Source organism: Neovison vison, chromosome 3 (assembly GCF_020171115.1).
Source record: "Neovison vison isolate M4711 chromosome 3, ASM_NN_V1, whole genome shotgun sequence".
Taxonomy (NCBI): Eukaryota; Metazoa; Chordata; class Mammalia; order Carnivora; family Mustelidae; genus Neogale; species Neogale vison.
This window is the reverse complement of record NC_058093.1, coordinates 131,383,791-131,404,286: the sequence shown is the minus strand read 5'-3', so window position 1 is coordinate 131,404,286 and position 20,496 is coordinate 131,383,791. Positions and strand designations below refer to the sequence as shown.

At 46.5% G+C, this 20,496-nt stretch overlaps 1 protein-coding gene across 1 annotated transcript in view; it reads right to left on the bottom strand.

The window, feature by feature from the left end:
- The window catches only part of CD226 (CD226 molecule), a 79,106-nt gene that overhangs the window by 15,932 nt on the left and 42,678 nt on the right, over nt 1-20,496 (bottom strand). Inside the window, exon 4 of the mRNA XM_044240966.1 lies at nt 8,203-8,559. Within this exon, the coding sequence (XP_044096901.1) occupies nt 8,203-8,559 (357 nt within the window). The remainder of the gene's footprint in view (nt 1-8,202; nt 8,560-20,496) is intronic.

The following is a 20,496-nucleotide window of genomic DNA, read 5'->3' as shown; positions in this document are numbered from 1 at the left end:
ACTTTGCTTTTCCCTCACATGGCTGTATAGAACCCCTCCAGGACACAATTTCATGATACCCACTGGCCCCAGGAAAGGGGACAAGTCAGGGGAGAACCCCCACAGCACCTGTGATGACCTCGCAAGCCTCACCAAGCACGCAGAGCTGGAAGAAAGTTGTGGGAGATCAAACCCCCATTCCTTTGCCTACACTCACTCTAGACGTTGGGTCAGTTTGAAGTCTATGTACCTAAGGGGGGAAGTGGGGTGGGGGGGACAAGGCTATGGAACTCTCCAGAGCCAGCTTCTCCTGTGATGCATCTGTTGACAACAGCACTGACTTTTTTCTTTCACTTGGAGGAGCGCTAGCCCGCCGCGGTTAAGAACAGGAACTCTGAAGCCTTCCCGACCTGCAGTGAATCCCAGACTCTCTCCTCCCTAGCCATGAAGCCTTGAAAAAGTTACTCAACCTCACCATGCCCCACTCTGCTCATTCATAAAGTATAGATAACAAGAGAGTTATGACAACTAAGTGAATAACTATCAGTAAATTCTTAGAGTGACTGGTGCATATATAAGCACCATAATGAAGGTGTCACAAAGCAGCCAAGACAAAGGCCTGTGACACTTAATTCTTATGATTCCTACTTATAACTTTTCCCTTGGGCCCTCAGAAATCTTCAAAATTCAAACTCTCTGCCATTTATAAAAACCTATATATAAATGTGTTACGAAAGTCTATAGTCTATTCCATTTTAATTCATTTTATTTTAAAAAAAATGTTTACTAAGTGCTCTACAAAGATGTGAAAGCCATCCCCGGCTGTCAGAAACAAAACCTGCCTCTCTGTGCTCTAGTTTAACTACCCATCTGCTCTCTCCTTCTCCAAAAACAGCCAATGACCGGGGCGCCTGGGTGGCTCAGTTGGTTGGGCAACTGCCTTCAGCTCAGGTCATGATTCTGGAGTCCCAGGATCGAGTCCCATCTCGGGGAGAAAGGCCGCTGAGCGGGGAGTCTGCTTCTCCCTCTGGCCCTCACCCCCTCATGCTCTCTCTCTCTCTCTCTTAAATAAATAAAATCTTAAATAAAAAAAGCCAATGATTAAAGTAGGAATTGAAGGACTGGACTTCATCTTTACTGAATCAGGAAGAAAAGACAGTAGTAAACATAAATGCTAAGCCACCTGTGTCGATTGAAGGGAGAAAAGTGCCCACACACCCCAGCCCCTCACTGAAGCTGGGCTTGTGGTAGGTGGCTCATCGCTCCTCCTACCCAGTGTTCACAGGCACCTTCATTTACAAATGCGCACACACACGTGCAAATTAAAGAGTGCAGAATTTATCCAGCACTCTGTATAAGGCATGAAAAACTGAAGACGCATTCTCATCATCATTATTACTGATAATAATAATTCTATTTTGCAAGCCTATATTTTTCTGTATTTGGGAACTTGTCTCCTATGCGGTCCCCATTTGAGGTCATCTGCGCGCGTACTGTGCCCTTGAGCTTCCTGGGCGGGGGGGATGCCCCAGCCTTTTGTTAATACGGTCTCCTCATCTCAGTATCTACTCGGTATTTGCCACGTCCATTGTAGTAATAATAAGGATTTTTCAGTTCACTCACTATTCACCTCAGCTAAAGGCATTCCTCGGTCCCCATCAATCCAATAGATACCATTTGATTTTCCACCTTGTATTTTTGGAAGAAAGAATCGCTTCTTGTGGGTTAGTCAAATAAAACACGACTCTTACCTTTAAAAAATTATGGAATATCATAATAGATATAGATAATAGATATAGAAAGAACTTGTGAGTTCTATTGAAAGTGAATTAATTCAAGAAATAAATTTGAGGGTGGTCAACCAGTACAGCAGTATATTTATTTTTAGAAAGCTATCCAAAAATAACTCTGTTGAATACATGCCTTTGGAAAATCCCTGAATCAGAATAAGATAAATATCATAAGATTTCACTTACATGTGGAATCTAAGAAACACCACAAACAGCCCACCAACAGAAACAGACTTCTAAATACGAAGAACAAACCGGTGGTGGTTTGGGGGGAAGATTGTGTTGGGGGATTAGTGGTGGTGAATGAATTAGGTGAAGAGAATTAAGAGGTACAGACTTCTAATTATAAAAGCAATAAGTCATACCATAAAAATACAGCACAGAGATGACAGTCGATAATATTATAATACCTTTGTGTGGTGACCGACGGTCCCTACATCTACTGTGGTAAGCATTTCATAATGTCTGTAACTGTTGGATCTCTATGTTGTACACCCCAAACTAATATAATATTGTACGTCAACCATACTTCAATTAAAAAAAAAAAAAAAGTCTGAATCATTTCAGCGTAAAGAACTTTAAGGTTCTTTGAGGTTCAAAGATGTGTCTCTACAAATGACAGGTCTATGTTTATTCTGCATTCGCTGTCCTTTTAAATAACATCGTCCTCTGCAAACCGCCTCTGTCACCTAGTACTTGTCCATATTTGTCAAAGAGTTAGGTCAGTGCTTGTCTGAAATGTTTCAGCTGAAGTCTGTAGAAGCTGTCTAATTGAATCTTCACACTTAAAACTAGAATCGCTATTAAGACTGAAAGGCCATTAATCTTAGATGAAGAACTATTTTTTTTTTATTTTAAGTAATTTTCTACTCGTCTTTGGGGAAAACTTCACACACTCACCTATGTTCAGTCCCTAATAAGGCTCTCCGAGACAACCACAAGCTGTTCACAATTCCCAGATGCTTTAAATTTAAAAAAAAATCCCACGCATGACAAAGAGTATAAAAGGCTGTTTTGTAGCTGGAGTCCATTAGGCAGGTCTCTCGACATGGATTTTAAGGGGGAAGAAAATCAGTACATTTATCTGAACTTGAATTCCTAGCTATACTCTTAAGTTTCTAGGGTGAGGAAAACGTCATGAAATGTGTTGGAAATTCAGGTGAGGATAAAAACTCGCTTAGAGAAAAGCCGTCCCTAGGATTCGGTGCTCTCTGATTGACGTCGTTTCTAGGGGCGAGAAGCAAATACAATCCGTGCTCCTTGCGCGCGCACGAGGTAGCAACAACACCCACAACACTCCTGGGTAACCGCGTCGGCTTGCAGCATTTCCTTCTGTCTGATGTTAACTTGTGATGATGACTATCCCATCCCCTACCTTGTTTAGCTACACAAACATGGTGTGTACACAAAAATGACTGCCGGCAAACATCCCAGGATTCTGTGCATTAGGAAAAATGAATAAATCAATAGCTAACTAACTAGTTAGCTGCCTTTTTTTTTTTTTTTTTTTAAACACAGTGTCGCCTGAAAGAACCGATTTGGGCAGAGGCGACTGTAAAGACACAGAGACACAATAGGCCATGATTGAGTAATCAGCTCACTTGTGATGTTGGAAACCGTGTGGTTCATTTGGATATCCAGTTATCACACAGAATTTTAAAAACTTAACAAACTGAGCTGAAAATGATAGTGGGTCCATTTCAGTAGAGGCTATTTTCTCTTGTGAGCAGTGACACCAGTGCTTTTGGATTCCCATGCTGTGGTTCTTACATAAAGAACTGTCAGGAACATCATTTTCTATGTAGGTGAAGATATTAAAAAGCCGAAGTTCATCACACTATATCATGGAAATAAATGTACCTGACGTTCAGGTGCATCCCAGCTTGGACAACCCCCATGCCTATAATAGTCAGACCTATCATAAATTAATAAGGATGGGACAGAAGGTTCTGGATAAGTGGATCCTTAAAAAAAAAAAAAAATCTCTTGTCTACACCTGACACTGTTCAGGAATCCAAATCATCTGGGAGTGAACTGGTTGCATTTTAGTGGAAACTAAAGCCCAAAGAAACAAATGAAGCTCATGTCTCTTCCTCCATGTTCTTCTGGTCCAACTCGGGAGCACAGAGTCCCTAAGTCGATCTCCATCAAGCCATGCAGAGGCAAGCACCCTATTCCTCTGCGCTCCTACCTGCTTGTCAACCCTATACCTCCATAACAAACATATGCGAAGAGTCCCTTGGCTGTGGGCCCATGATTTCCCAGGGAATACTTCTGTAATTTTCATTTATAAACCTCATCCACAAGATCTGGTGATTTGCAATTATGCACCATTTATATAAAACAGGCAAAACAAGAAAGATAAAATTAAGAAAGGAAACAGGCCTTTTTGAAAGATATTAATGTAAACAAAATTCATGAATGTTTTCTCCCTAGACATTGTGACTGATCTCCTCAGAGTTTAGGTTTCTTTGATCAGCAATCACTAAACCTCAAATGTTAAATGTCGATGAAGACAACTTAGAAATAACCTAGCTAGAAAACTTGAAAAGAAAACAAACACACTTTAGAACAAAAGTAAAATATGTAGAAATAGACTAGAATAGATAAAAATGCTCACATACAAAGAATCAGTTGAGAATATTTACTGAGAATATCCTGGAAAGATATTTTGACTCCTCTAGGCAAAGATGCCATAATCCCTAATCTCAAGTAATTTCTTTTTTTTTTTTTTTTTCATGGAATTTCATAGACGTAAGTCTCTGGACTACGGCAAACAAATGCAATTATTAAGTGATTCAAGGGTATATATTTCCAAGTTACAGAAGTTGGTGCCTGGGTGGCCCAGTGGGTTAAGCCGCTGCCTTCGGCTCAGGTCATGATCTCAGGGTCCTGGGATCGAGTCCCGCATCGGGCTCTCTGCTCAGCGGGGAGCCTGCTTCCTCCTCTCTCTCTCTGTCTGCCTCTCTGCCTACTAGTGATCTCTCTCTGTCAAATAAATAAATAAAATCTTTTAAAAAAAAAAGTTTGAGAAATTCAAAATGTTTAATGGTTCAGTGGCAGGTAAGCAGTTTGGGCTAATGTGGAAAAATCGTGAAGATGGGGGAGACCTGACTAAAACGCTACAGGAAAGGAAGTTAATGTGATGAAAGTGGGCAGGGGGGCTCGGAGGGGAGAGAGTAGGGGAGTGTGTGACTGGGAAGGCCCTGGCAAGCACAAGCTGATCAGACTAACGTCTCTGCCCTTGTCCAGGTCACCTCCGGGCCAGCCCAGGTGCGTAAGGAGACTGTGGCGTCCCCACCAAGCCTGCACACCAGCTTTGGGGGCCACAGCAACCCCGAGAATGGGGCACCTTTTTCTAATTGGCCGGCCCAGAGGAGGCACCATCTGCAATTTGTCTGTCTGGAGTGGGCTCTGTTTTGTGCCCAAAGATCTAGCGTGTGATAGAGGCATCGAGGGGCTGACTGTTACCAATGACTCGCCGCTAGTGTCCTCCATCTCAAATTTCCCTTTCTGATTCTGCATCAACTATTTTACCTCTTGGAAAACCATTTTGCCATTTGGTCAAGAATCAATCGTGGCTTCCATTGCTCTTCTCTGAGATCCAGAAATGCACCGAGTCATCACCTCATCGAACCTCCCACCGTTTATATCAACCCAGAACTCCGAATCCCTGTCCCAACCCAGTCATTGGATTGTAGTCACCCACACACAACTTCCTCATCCCTCCACCCCCCTCCACGTGCCTATTTTGTGCTACCTCTCCGACACTTTTTCCTCCACTTTGATCACCACTCAGAACTTGGTGGTTCAGCTGAGTGGCCTCATCGGTGGCAGAAGACCGGACAAGGACATGAGTAATGATACTGCTCGGCAGTGGGGAACAGAAGTTTGTTCACAACTAGTCTCCTCCAGAAACTGAGAGAGCGGATTTCATTTCTTTTTATAACCAGCTGCAACAATGGTGGTCTCACCATTACTTAGCTCCTTTCAAAAGGCTTCCCAAATTCTTCTGGTGGAAACTAAGATGCTTTTCTCATGACTAATGACAGTCTAGAGGACATGAAGGGCCCCAAACCATCTTGGTCACTGTCAGTGTATTCACGTTCCCCCCTGTTCCTTGTCCCCGTTGGCTAGACAAGTTCAAATTCAGAATAGTCGGTCTGGAGCTATTTCAAACTACTTCCCAGGTCTTGAGTGCAAAGGACAGGAGACAAATATTTTTCACTCGGCAAAGATAGTCGATAGGAAACTCTGGTTCAAGCCATGCTTCTGCCACTCTCTCTCTCTGTTCAAAATATGTCAAGAACTAGATAGAGGGGACACTGGCTGGCATTGGGTCATCTCTTGGGTGACCTCTGAGTACCTGGTACTCATCTGAAGATGAACACAAGCACGGGGACGAGCCCTGTGTGTGTGTGTGTACGTGTGTGTGCGTGTGTAGAATACGACAGTCATGAAAATCTCTCCTTTGGATCTTATAAAAGAGGTGGATGGGAGGCAACAAAAAAACGCAGAGCAGTTTATAAAATTTGTGTCACAATCACCTCTCCCTTGACAGTTGAAATAAATTAAATCTGCTCCACATCTTATACCTGTCTCTCTGCTTTAATCCCTACATTGATTTTTGACCAAACAGCCTCAAGACTTGAAATAATCAAATCACATCAGAGCAAACGTGAGTGATCCATTTCTGCTTTCCATCTGATTTTTTTTCAATCTTTACTTACATTTATTTTAAAAAGGAATTAAACCAAAACATGAAATCAACAGTTGGGCATTTTCCATCCATTATAACTTTTTACTAAAAAGCCCTGTTGATATTCTTTTAACCTGACAAATTTAAATATCTAAAAGCCATTTTGCAAGTGGCTAAACCACACAGACACTAACAATACTGACCATTACATTCAGTCACCTTCAGATCGTTTATAGTTTATGTTATCGTTTTGTGCAAGAAATTTAGTCACGTCTGCACAAGTGAAAGACATTTTTATTAATTATATATAGTTAAATAACTATAATATATTTAATATACAGTTATATATATAATATATAGTTAAATACACCTTCTAACAATTTGCTACCTCTATTTTTCTATAACTTGTTTATAATTATTTTTTCAACATATAATGTAAAAGATCTTATTTTCTATTTCAAAAAGGTTCTTTATGATATTTTTCTGAATAGAAATTTTCCTTGCCTTGGTCTCTGAAAGAAAAATTTATTTTTTCCTGGCCATGTTTAGAATATATTTCTGTAATGCAAGGTTTTCGTTTTTGTTTTTAAGGTAAAAAATATTTTGTATATAAGTCTGAAGGAATGGAGTCAACACTTATAATGAAGAAACTCTGTTAATTTGTTTCTCCCCCACAGAGTCCATTACCCTTTTCTTCTACATCAAGTTCTTCGAACAGTTTAGGTCTCACCCACAACCCGCACGGCCGTAAGAGAAACAGAAGGCTGGATGGGGTCCGAGGGGATTATGCATGAGGAAGTGCTGTCCTTTGCCAGTCTTCTCCTTAGCTCACAGCTGCTGCACGTGCAAACCGGTACCTTTCCAAGCAGGAACAGACATCGGTCTACGGTGTGAGCAGAGTCTATAAAGGCACGGCCTAATCCCAAGAAACCTGGGCTCTAGACGTCTACCCACTGGCCATAGCCCGAGACCGCCTTCCTCTCCCCGGGACCCTGTGCAGACCCCGCCCGCCACACACTTCTCTCCGGGCCTCTCTGCACTTGCACTTCGGGAAGTGAAGTTTCTTTTTCTTACTCTCATGCAGGTTCCGTGGGGCCAGCAGCTTACACAATCAGGGCTTCATCACGACACAGGGAACAAATGACTAAAACAAAATCAGTGCTGGGCCCTGGGGGGAGCCTGCTCGGTTGATGGGTCCAGAAGGCCAGTCTGCTTCTGCTCTGAGAGCCGAAAACAACGGGAGGAATCAAAGCCCTGAGCCGGCCGAGGAGGAACATTATCAGATATTTACTAAATTCTACTCCACTCAACACTGACTCAGCAAATACCAGTCCAGCACCATTTTATTGTTGCTGAGGATTCACAAGGGTTCTAGAACTTAGTCACCACCCTCAAGAAGCTGTCACGTAGCTGAAAACAAATAGAAGTTATATAGCTGAAGCTCCCCACTTTTGAGACCATGTATTTTTTAGAAATACCAATTTTTTAAAAAAATTTCAGGAATGTGGCCGATCAAGAAACTGGAAGGATTTATCAGTGTTAAATCTGTGATTGACGGCTTAGCAAGATAAAGAAAAACCAAATCCTAGCCTGCAATGACGGACAACTCACCTAAGCTCCAATGTTACAAAATATGTTGAACACTAGAGTCATGAACAAGACAACAGAAACCAATCCACCGTGGTGGCATCCTTTTCCATGTCTAACACTGGAAGACACCCATGATGTACTCACCATCGGTTACAGTCAACCTCATTGCGATTGTTTCCAAGGTTCCATTGTCCTCTGTGCTGGCCTTGAAGCAGCAGCGGTAGAGCCCTGAGTCAGAGGCCATGACGTGGGGCACGACGATGAAGGAGCTTGTCATGCCCAGACTACAGTTGCTCAGTATCTGCCTTTGGTACTTTGAAGCATAACCTTTCCCTTGGGACAAGTTGCAGCTAGTCAAGAGGTCAATCTGATGGGGCTGGATCTTTTCCCATGTAACTTGCTGTATTGGCCCCTTCTGTGGAAGCTGACAGGTGAGTGTGACATTTTTCCCAGGTTCTGAGACGATGTGGTTCCTTGATGGCACAGCGATCTCAAAGCTATCTGAAAATAAGAAGCAAATGATTGCACACAGGTCCTCAAATTCGGGGGTACAAAGGTGGGAGCTACCCAGAAAGTTCTATCAAAAGTGTCAGTGATGTTATTTAACACAGTTTCATCAGCTGTCAATGACATCTTTACGACATATTTTTGTAGGGAAAACACCCTTGGAAGAGGCGAGCAAATAAACAGAAAAGAGGATATACTTGTTGGCACATATTCTCGTAAGTTTTATGTGGTTAACCATAGAACAAGAAATGTAATCAAAACCCCTGGTGCTTTTCTTGGTAGTGATCTCACCAAGAAGCTGAATTTCACAAGACTGTTCTGTAGTTATGCTGCGCCGGGGGTACTGCGCTGGATACTGATTGTATCCAGATAAAATCACTGATATCACTTTAACGGCCATGAAGAGATAACAAATCATTTTCGTGTGGATAAAGACCCACATAAACTTATCTTTCAGAGACACAGGTTGTTCGAGGCGTACATAGAGTAAGGCTGGCTCCACATGTGATTTAAATGCCTGGGTTCCAAGTCAGTCCTTCCACAGCCTCCCACTTTCCTACCACCACGGCTGAGCTACCCGGCAGAGAGCACTCAGCAAGCACCACACAGTTCTGGGCCACTTTCTTGACTTCCAGTTGAAAAAGAAAAGAATAAAAGAGTAGACAGGGAGGAGAAGAGAGTAGACACCACACTTGAGAGAAGAAGAAATTAAGTCTAAAACACAGGGAGGTTGGCAGTCTATATTAAACTAGAACACTGTGTCTGTAATAGTTTCATCTCCACTAAAAACTAGCTTCTTTTCTTCAACACGTGGTTCTATTCGTCAAAATGTTGCTGAAAAGAGAAAACCACAGCACTCCAGTTTTTCAATTTCTAATCGTACAACTATTTATCAAAGTTAACACTTTACCCACACAACAAGCACACAGGAAGCATCTTATCTCTAAAATAAAGTCAACAGAAGAACAGGAAATAAAAAAGAAGGAAAGGGAGAAAATTCATAAGACATGGAACAAGTAAGAAAATAAAAACCTAAAGAAAACAAAGGAGAAGCTAAAATAAAATTAAGACAAGGAAAAGAAGATTTAAGAGGACAAAGTGAGAGAAGATATAAATAAAAGGCTAAATGAGATACACATACACTGGACTGGGAAACTATAAGGAAATACAAGAAAGGAAAAAAAGACCAAGAAACAAGTGTTAGTGTGAGCCGTGCTCGACCCTCACAAATCAGTGGCAGGCGAGCCGGTCGGTCCCCAGGTTTGTCTCCAGCCCCGCACGCCTGCTGTCCTGTTATCTTCCGGGGTGGGGCTGCCCTCGCACACCCGCACACCTCAGGGGCTTGATGGGCTCCTGTAACCAAAAGCTGCTCTCAGGAAGCAACCCCGAGTGATGCCAGCTTGGGTATAAAGGGGCACCTTGTCTGAGGAGTGTCTGCCCTTGGACCGCTGCACGAGACAGGGGAGGCACTGTCCAGTGCTGAGCAGCCCGGCCTCCGGCTCTCAGGTGGAGCTGTTCTCGACGGAGCCTGGAAGGTTCCGCAGCCCAGGCTCTGCATAAGGACCCAGACCACCTGTCCGTAGACATGTACGGGGCTGAAAGAAGCAGGAGGACCCCGCTCAGAGGCAGGTGGTTCTGAGGCACAGAGTCGCCCCCGATTAACCTTTCCAGATGAACAGAACTGCTGGATGGTGTCAGATAAAAATCGAGACCCAGAGCAGGTGCGCAGAGCCTGCCGTGTCTCTCATGTCGCTTGCTGCCTGCTCGCGTCACCTGATCCTCATGCACAACACGTGCAGGGGACAGGAAATGACCCTGAAACCCCACCACACACACACACACACACACACGAGAACCCCGGCATCCTGATGTGCTTGGAACTGGAAAATGCAGCTACTTCAAATAGGGAAAAATAATGGATAGGGAAGAAAAAGTTTGATTAGAACCCTAAAAATAGAAACAAAAATAATAAACCAGTTGATTTTATATTTCTGTTTCGTGATGGATTAATTCTCAGCATAAAAATAGAATAGACTGTGGTTTTTTTTAATATTTTTTAAGGGCGCCTGGTTGTCTCAGCGGGTTAAGCCACTGCCTTCGGCTCAGGCCATGGTCTCAGGATCCTGGGATCGAGCCCCGCATCGGGCTCTCTACTTGGCAGGGAGCCTGCTTCCCCCTCCCCTCTGCCTGCCTCTCTGCTTACTTGTGATCTCTCCCTCTCTGTCAAATAAATAAATAAAATCTTTTTTCAAAAATTAAAAAAAAATTATAAAAAATTTTTAAAAATATTTTTTAGGAGTAGTCTTAATGTTTACAGCAAAACTGAGAGGAAGGTACAGAGATTTCCCACATACTTTCTCCCTCCCCATTATCGAGATCCCATACTAGATGATTTTATACCAAACTATCTTGTAACATTATAATCACCCAAAGTCCAGAATTTAGAGTTCACGTCTGCTATTGTACATTCTATGAATTTGGACAAATGTACAAGGACACACAGCCACCGCGATGTCCTATGAAGCTTTGTTGCTGCTCTCGACATCCTCCCTGCTCTGCCGGTGCTCTCCCCTCCTCAGCCCTTGGCACCCACTGATCCTCTCACTCCCGCATACTTCTGCCTTTCCCAAAATGTCAGAAGCTGGAATCCTACGGCACGTAGCCCTTTCAGACCGGCTTCTTGCCCTTGGCCATGAGCACTCGAGGTTCCTCCACGTGTTTTCATGATTTAAGAGCTCGTTTCTTTTGCGTGTTCAATAGTCATGGTCTGGATGGACCCACACCTACTGAAGGACGTCTGAGTTGCCTCCAACTTCTGGAAATTACGAGTGATGCTCGTTCACAAGCAGGATTTTGTGTGAACACACGTTTTTCATTCCACTGGGCATATATCAAGAAGCAAGACTGCTGGACTGTGCGGTCAGAGCATATTTAGTTGTGCAAGAAAGTGGCAAACAGCATTCTACAGCAGCGACCCGTCCTCATCGGCACTGGGTGCTCTCGGTGTGCAGGACTGTGTCTGTTCTCATAAATTTGTGTGTTGTTTTTACAGGATCTTATTACAGAATAATATGATGAAATTCTCTGTACTTTGTATATGATTTTCCGGACATGGTAACAGATCATTTTAAAAAATTACCTCAGTGCTTCATCAGCGTTTTCCGAGCACCGCTGAATCCCTGGGGACCCCAAACATTCCCAGGTGCACCTGGGCCTCACGCCACGGCCCCAGACCAGCCGCACGGCCCCAGCCGCAGATCTGTCCCCTTCACTGCTCTCGCCGCCGGTGGCCCCGCGTGCCGTCCGCGCAGCCTTGCGTTACCACTCAAGCTCACAAAAGCCCGAGTCCACTTCCCAAAAGCTTCATAGGCCCCGGCCTCTGTTCAGACCTTTACACACCGCACCGCACTCTACTTAGGACCGGGAGCGGTGCGTGGCGTAGAGCAGAGAAGTCAAGCGATGGTTTGTGAATAAAAACTGTATTTGTCATCTCACTTTGCAATGTGTGGTGTGTCCCCACTGATCTGGGGAAGGGGGATATTTTACATCTACAAAACCTCTCATACTGTGTTTGAAATCACATGCGTAACGCCAACGGGAATTAGTTGTTCCCAACAATGGTCGTCCGTGTCTGTAAATTCACAAAAAAAAAAAACAAAAATAGAAACAGAAACAAACAAACAAAAACAACGAAAACCCATTCACGTCTCCAGGAAGCCACCGTGAGAGGAGCAGCCTGGCCAGAACCACCCAGCCTGACCCGGCTCGAGCCTCCACGTCCACGTACCAACCGGCTGCCCTACAAAGAGCAGAGAAACACGCCCCGTGACACCGGGGCCAACGATCATGGGACACGAAGACACAAAACTCCTCAGCTCCAGATAGGATCTCTCCCCTCCCTGAAAACCAATTTTGGACCCTCTGGTGCTTGTGGGCTAATACCCCTTTCTTCTTCTCTATTCGTCAAAATTCTGGAAGGAATTCACTGCTCCCGACTCTTCCCCACTACTCATGTGTGCCTCAACGCTCCCAGGAACCACCTCTACCGTTCAACACGGCAAGTCATGCGTGTTCTTGAACTTGAGCACTGGATGCTACACCCTTCTGGAAACGCTGGCCTTCTGTGACCCGGCATGTGCCTGCCTGTCCTCTCTCCTTTCTGACTTTCCTCCACAGGGGTCTTACCCAGGGGAGTAAGTCTTCCCCGTGGGGTTCCAATGCCCGTCCCCCTGGGCTCACCATCCCCGGGGAATCCCCCCCACCGCACCTGCAATTTCCAAACCTCTCTTGCGTGCAGATGTCCAAATCCACAGCTCCTGCTCTGTCAGACCTCTCCCCAGGGTTTCCAAAGCACAAGACAATAACTCACTCTTATGATGTTTAAAATAGGCTAAAAATTAAACAGCCAGAATTGCCCTGAGCCAACTGCAGGAGCAGGACTATTACTCCAGCTAATTAGAAGCGATAAGAGTAGTAGCTTCGCATATTCCCAGCTGTGCCTAGACTATGTATGGGCTCAACAGAGAACTTTCCTAAATGGTCTTAAAGTGTCCCATTTAAATGCAAAATAAAATGTCCACCGCATGATGACTAAGGAAGTATTTAAAGTGACCTGAGACAAAGATCTCAAAAATAAGCAGGCCCTTGCTAAAAGAGTACAACTTCAGAGTTTCCATTAAAGAACAAATAAAATTTCATAGCCGTGTATGATGACAGTTACTAACTAGGCTCACGGAGGTCATCATTTCTCAACATACACATCAAGTCATTCGGTTGTACACCTGAAACTAGTATCATGTTATATTTTACCCCAATAATAAATACTTTAAATTTTTAAAATAAAGAAAATCGCAATCACCAGTGGGCAACAGGGTCCAGGAAGCAGAGAACCGGCCGCGGGGAAGCCCACGAGGCCGGGGGGGCAGGAGGAGCACAGACTCCAGAGGCTAAAGCTCCCGAGGGTGACTCGCTCTGCCGGTGACAGACAGGGAGAAAGGGCAGTCATGGTGGGCCCCAAACTGCCGTGTCGGGCAGCTCCAAGCAGACCAGAAACGGGGCAAACAGTAGCCATGAGCCGAGACCAAGGCAGCGCGCGCCCTACGCTGTGCCCCACACACTCCGGACCAGTCTGGATACGCCGGGTCCTGCGATCCTTTCAAAGGCAGAAGGCAAAGAAAGTCGTGGGGACGGCGTTTCTCTAAAAAGCTGGAATGTATCCCGATGACGCGATGCTTGAATTGTGTGCACCCCCCACCGAAATTCATATATTGCAGGCCTAACCCCCCCCCCCGCACCTCAGCATGTGACCTTATTTGGAAGGAGGGTCATTGCAGAGGTCATCAGTTAAGATGAGGTCACAGCAGAGTGGGGCGGGTCCCCATCCAACAGGACCGTGCCTAGGGACGCAGACATGTGCACAGGGAGAGCGTCGTGTGCAGGTGAAGGCAGAGGTCACAGGAAAGTGTGCACAAACCAGGGAACGCCAAAGATTGCCAGAAACCACCAGAAGTGAGAAGGCCTGGAGCAGACTGGAGCAGACTCCCCCTCGCAGCCTCAGAAGGAGCTGACCCTACTGTGTGGACACCACGGTCTGAGACTTCCAGCTCCAGAACAGAGGCAATCCCCCACCCCGAGGGGTGGAGTCTTGTAGAGACGCCCAGCACGTCCCACAGGGGTGGGAGGAGGTGGGAGAAGGTGGGGAAAGTCTTCCTCAGGCTGGCATTTCTCCACAGTCTGGATCTTACGAGAACCTACCAGAAGCAGCAAGGCGGCCCAGTTAGGGCAATCAGCCTCTTCACAGCTCCCTCCCCAGCGCTGTCACTTCCTGTCCTTCATTGAAGTGCAGATAAAAGGTAAAAGAACCAAACAAGATAAAAATAAGCTAAAAGATTGCTTGACTGAACAGCACAGATAAAGTGGGAAGAAGGAGAGCGGGCTCAGAGATAAAAACACAACCTGACAAAACTGTCAGGCGAGGCAAGGCCACTCGTTTCAGCGAAAGAAGTAGCCAGAAGCAGGCAAACAGGTGCAGGACAGCAAATCAGAGACTTGGCACAGAGGATGCACACAAAGGGGGGGTCTGCGCAGGTCCACACGGCGACGTCTGAGCACCAAGAGCACGAGGAACACGACTCGGGCCTGGACGGATTCCTGGGTCAAATCTCCGCCTTGTGATTCAAAGCAACCACCGTGGCCAGAGAGCACCCGTACCCCCAGACCCCCGGCTACCCCCCTAGTGGCTTCCTGGAGCTCTCTGAAGCTTGACAAGGTCTGTGTGAAGGATCACCGTGTTTCCTCACATGTGAGTTTTGCTCACAGGTTTTAATTGTTCAAATGTACATTTCAGTCTCTCTGTCACGGTACAACGAGAATTACGCTTCTTTCTTTTCTTTTTTCTTTTTTTTTTTTTAAGTCGCTAGCGTAGGATTTGTTGAAGTACACGAAAAAGTCTTACTTCTGAGCATCTCTGCAGTTCCTCCCAACCAGAAAAATAAATGACTCGTGGGATGGAAGAATTTTAAATAGTACAGTTCTGAGGTCTTGTAAAACCAGAAGATGACGATACAGCCCAGAAGCCTTCGCTCGTGCTCTGCTAAAGGTGAGCAGGTGGCCGCACTGACTTAGAAAGTTAACGCAGACTTTCTGCATGGCAGAGTTTTACAGAAAAAGAACCAAAAGATTAACACCAACCCTAATCACCTCCTGCTGGAGAATCGACTGTGTTAGCAAACTGTCACTGAAGACGACATTCAGCGTTTTGTTTCCGTTACTTTAAACATTTTTGACATATTTTAAAGGCAAAATGATATACCTCAAATGAGACTTACTACGTGCCAGCATGAAAGGCATTGCATGTGCTGTGTCATTTCGTCCCCAACACTGACAACCTCGAGCCAACTCCCCCAGCTGGCTGGAGGGTGGCGGAGAAGGGAGACTCTCCTGGGGAGGAGGCTCGGGGAGCCCCTGCCAAGCCAAGGCTGCTGTCTCCTCCCAGGCCTACAAGGAACTACACGTCATAGAATTTTCCTTCCTACCTGCAGCTGGGCCGGAGTTCACAGAGGCAAAATAGGCTCCTAGGAAACCCCTGTTCCTAAATATCTTATTTTATGATGCCTTAAATCCTATAATTAGAAATCAATTTCTTTACTTGTCCTTGTTAAAATGCACATAACAACCTCAGCTCCTGGCAGGCACCAACACATTAGTGTGAAATCGCCCATTAGATTGCTTTCCGACTGAAAGGAAAGGAAGCAGCTTCCCCCAGGCCAGTGGCCAGGAACAGACCGGCCGTGGCAGGGGAGACAGAGAAGAGCCAAGAGCCAGCCGTGTCCCTGGCCACCGTGCTCCCAGGGAGCACAGCGGGCAGAAGCAGGGGAAACATCTGCAAGGGCTGGGTGGGTAGGAGACTTGAGCAGGAAGACACACTACAAACACGAGGCAACAAAATGCTACCTCTTCTGCCATTTATTCATTTATTCGTTCACTCACTCATTCACTCGCTCCTCCAACGAAAATTGCACGGATGTAGAGGCAAATGGGCCCCAGGTCAGAGCTGGCGGAGAGACACAGGAGCAGGTCATCCCAGGAGCACAGCAACGAACCCACAGAAAGCCTGGGATGGACAGGTGTGACCGTGACCTTGGTTCCCAGCCAGCTAACAGCTCTGCAAGGTCTGTCAAAGAGTCTCAACCAAATACAGTTATTTGCCCGAAGAAAATCTGCCGAGGACACCAACACAAGATACTCGATTAGATAAACAGGTTTTGTGTACTTAGCACATCTACTCCATGTTCAGTTTCCTTCTATGTCTTCTGTCCTTGTCCCTATTTTTTACAGAATCTCCCTCACTACCTTTCATTTATATTTCCAGCCGGTTTTGTGGAGAACAAGCAAGTAGAATTTCTGATCAATGACATATGAAAAATGACCAGGAAGCAATCAGATGCTAAAAATGCCCCGGATGGGGAAAAACCCCACCACGCATCCCACACCCTCACAGGAACACACACATGAGGACACGCCTCCTTCAACCTCCATAGAGAGATGTAATAAAATTAACTGAGTTGCCAAAACAAGTTTTTAAACTCGCCGCTCAGAAAATTGGGCTTCACATTTTTACCGCTGAGATTCCTATCCAATTAAAATTACTGTAAGAACTGGAAAGCAATTTCCGTCAACTCTGCAGACAGAGACGTGACCTCGGAAACAGAAGGCATCCTATATCGGGAAAGGGGAATGCGGCCTTGAGTCTCGGCCCTGCAGAAATCTCCTGTCCGCGATAGCACCGGGCATTCCAAGAAAGCGAGATCAAAACTCCCCCTTACAGCTCCCCTGAAAATCTGCGTAGGAGTCCTACTGTACTCAGTAAAGTCCTCATGCTGCACTGGCCATGGTTAAGAAAGGCTGAGATTTCTTGGAGGCTGACGACATTTGTGTTTCCGGAAGGGGAGAGGCAACTGATGAGTGGGGAGAACAGAAAGATCGGACCCTCCGCTTGGGTCTCTCGGAGTCATAAGCTCCGACCAGCCCTGCGATGCCGGGAACTCTGTGAAGCTGAAAGAACAGGTACTTGACACGGGCACAGAGCAAATGCTTTCAGGCCCCGTAGCCTCCCCGCCCCCCCACCCCGGAGATCCCTCTGCTTTCTGGGCACACCAGCTCAGTGCTTTCTCCTGAACAGCCGGCACTGCTTAGCTTGGAGAAGCTGGAACCCGCTTTGCCCGAGATCTACACACCCAGAGGGACCCTTGTCCAGTGACTGACAGGGGTCGGGGGTCCTCAGGCGCCTCTGGCAGAGGAGCTCCGGTTAACCTCTCTGCACTTTGCCTGGCCTCCCTCCTGCTCCGTCCAGGGAACACTTCCTAACTCATCCCTTTCACATTCCTCCCCCTCTCCGGACTCCGGAGGAATGCCAGCCTAAAGCAGGCACAGTTCTGGAACTTGCCAATGTTACTTGGAACCTAAAGTTTGAAACTTACACCAGGACACCTGCAGGAGGCCTCCAGAAATTCTGCTTCGGTAACAGGGCTCTCTTTTGTTCGACCTTTCTTTTAAGGCCCAGCAAGCCTGCCTGGTCCCGCAGTATGGGCCGCCACCTGCCCACAGTCGCCCGAGGCTGTGCAGTCCTGAAGCTCCCCGTGTCTAATTGTGCATAACAAATTGCTGCTCTCACAAAATACGCACTGCTGTGCTTTCTACCTTGCTTTTCTCAATTATGCCAAGCTCCTTGGAGGCAGAAATAATTTTTTAAAATACTCATTTGTTGCTTGTTACTCCATTATGTTCCAAAAGTTCTCAAGGTGATCGTACCATGTCGTGAATTGTATTTATTTTCAGCTCTAGAAACACCCTATGTTACATATTGCACGTATTTGATGATCAATAAATACTTGCTAATTCATCTGTAGGGGGTTAAGCATTGTAGCAGAGAAATCCACACAGTAAAGTGACTTTGAAACCAAATAGGATGAAAATACAAGACTTGGTTCCTATATATTCCCCGATGTTTCGTCAACGGGACCATTGAAATACCTGCCCCTGGGTCTTCTCTACTTCAAGCCCCTTTCCCCTCCACTCACGCTGCATCCAAAGCAATGTCGCTGCAACCCAAGTCTGACCCTGCTGCACGTCTGCTTTAAAAGGCTCAGGGGTCTCCCATCACAACTCCTGGACAAAGGGCACGTTCACTAGTCAAACCCTTTACGATTCTCGCCCTGCCTTTGTCTCCAGGCTCATCTCCTACTAGAACCTGCCGCATACCCTAGTGTTCCTCACGCTTCCCGTCAGGCAGCCCCCGTCCCTTCTGGATGGCCTAAGAGACCCTGTCCTGACCCTGGAAAATCACTTCTTCTCCCATAAAACTCAAACATGACAGTACCTCCATGGAGGAAATATTTCCTTACTCATCCGTAGAGCGGCCAGAACCTCCCTCTTCTGCTCTACTTCTGTCCCTTCTGTTGTGTTGCCTTTTCTGAGCTGTCAGGTCTCCCTGCCGTGGGAAACTCAGAGCCTGGAAGACGGCGGGCCTCGTGCCTCCGGCGTGAGGTCTGATCTTGGCGCAACGCCAGTGTCTTCAGTTGCTTAATAAATACTGTGGGATAAATGGATGAGAATCCATCCTTGAAGATGACACCAAGTTGTAAATTCAGTGCATGATCCCAGCAGCCTAAAGTAGTGTTTTCCAGTCCATGTCCTACGCGAAGTGGAGGTCTTCATTCCCACGTTTGCCATATACAAGCGCCCACGGGAGCTGCTCCTCCCGGTGGATCCCCGAGCACCAGCCGGCCCCGTGGTGTTTACGGCTTTAACTCCTTCTCTCCGAAGAGCAGCAGGTGCTTTTCAAACCACAGCAGGATCAACGATATTCCTCACAGCCCTCTGAGGTAGGAGAGGCTGATTATCTAGTTCAAACTATCCTGAAGTTACAGTGAAATATAGACCAGTATCGAAAACCCAGCGAGCACCGGGCTGTGGACAGGCAGAGCTCTCATAATGGGATCTGCCAGAAAAGCGAGTGATGCAAAAAAGAGACTCAAAGAACTGGCAGAATGAGGGAAACAAGCAGTTCCCGTCAGTTCATCAGGATTTAAAAGAAAATTTGGGGGCACCTGGGTGGCTCAGTGGATTAAAGCCTCTGCCTTTGGCTCAGGTTATGATCCCAGGGTCCTGGGATCGAGCCCCGCATTGGGCTCTCTGCTCGGCAGGGATCCTGCTTCCCCCTCTCTCTCTGCCTGCCTCTCTGCCTACTTGTGATCTCTGTCTAATAAATAAATAAAAATAAAAGGAAATCTGACATATACCAATAAAAGAAATAGGTATGGAAGTAGAAGGAGGTAATAATGTATTTATTCAGCATTCAATGGGTGCTGTTTCTAGGTCAGAGAAAATGTCTACAGATCAATCCTAGAAAACCATAATTTTTTTTACCATTAAATTCACTGTTTTTTTATATCGAGAATAAGATACCCCAGACGTAAGTGACACGCACCTTGGGTGGGCAGAGAACCTCAGCACCAGCGACCATAGTGGCTGGTCCAGTGTCCACCAGCAGCATCCTCCCCGGGTCTGCTAGGGCATCCTCCCTGCCTCCACCCAGTGACCTCTCCAGAAGCAACTTGGGGGGGGGGGTGGAGTGTGGGGTTTCCCCGGAAAGCAGCAGGGGGCGCTGGCTGGCTTCCAGGGTGTGCGGAGTACCGGGGTGTCCTGACAGAGGGGCAGGGAGAGCATGAGGTGGGCACCTGAGGCCTGGCTCAGAGAACCAATGGCTGAATCGGGCCCAGGCACGACTGCTGATGCTGCTACTCCCTGGTCTGGGGAATTCTGGGGGAGACGGGGAGCGCTGGGATGAGAAACACAGGCTGCCCGAGCGCTGGAAGCCCCCGTCCCAGACTCATTGGCAAGTCGTCTATTTCAGGCCACAAACCCCCTGTGAATCAAAGCCCAATTCCCAACACACCTCGAACACCCCATCCCTCAGGGTGACAATGTGGTCGCACCTCGTTTCGGGGCCCTGGGGCAGCGATGTGCAGTGCAGGCAAGGAATCGAGGCCCCAGTGAACGTCTGCCCGGGTTCAAGACCACAGCAACCCGGACACCCAGCTCCATCCCTCCTGTGCCATTGTCCCTCCCGGCAGCTGCAACTGTCTAGCGTTCTTCCCAGGAGACTGTCCTGCCTGTGCCTGGAGCCCTTCCCTGGAGAACAGCCCCCAGGGCACTGTTCTCTCGTCAGACCCAGCCCGTTGGCAAGCACCCTATGATGAGGGAACTGCCCCCCCACTCCAGCTCCCCATGATGGAGAAAGGGAAGATCTGGAGAATATCAAGGATATTCTAGAAAGAAAAAGGAACTTGGAATGTGTTAGAGAATAGATTGGCAGAGCTTTAAAAACAAAACAGTCCTTAACTGAGGAGATAAACATGCTTAAAGAGATTT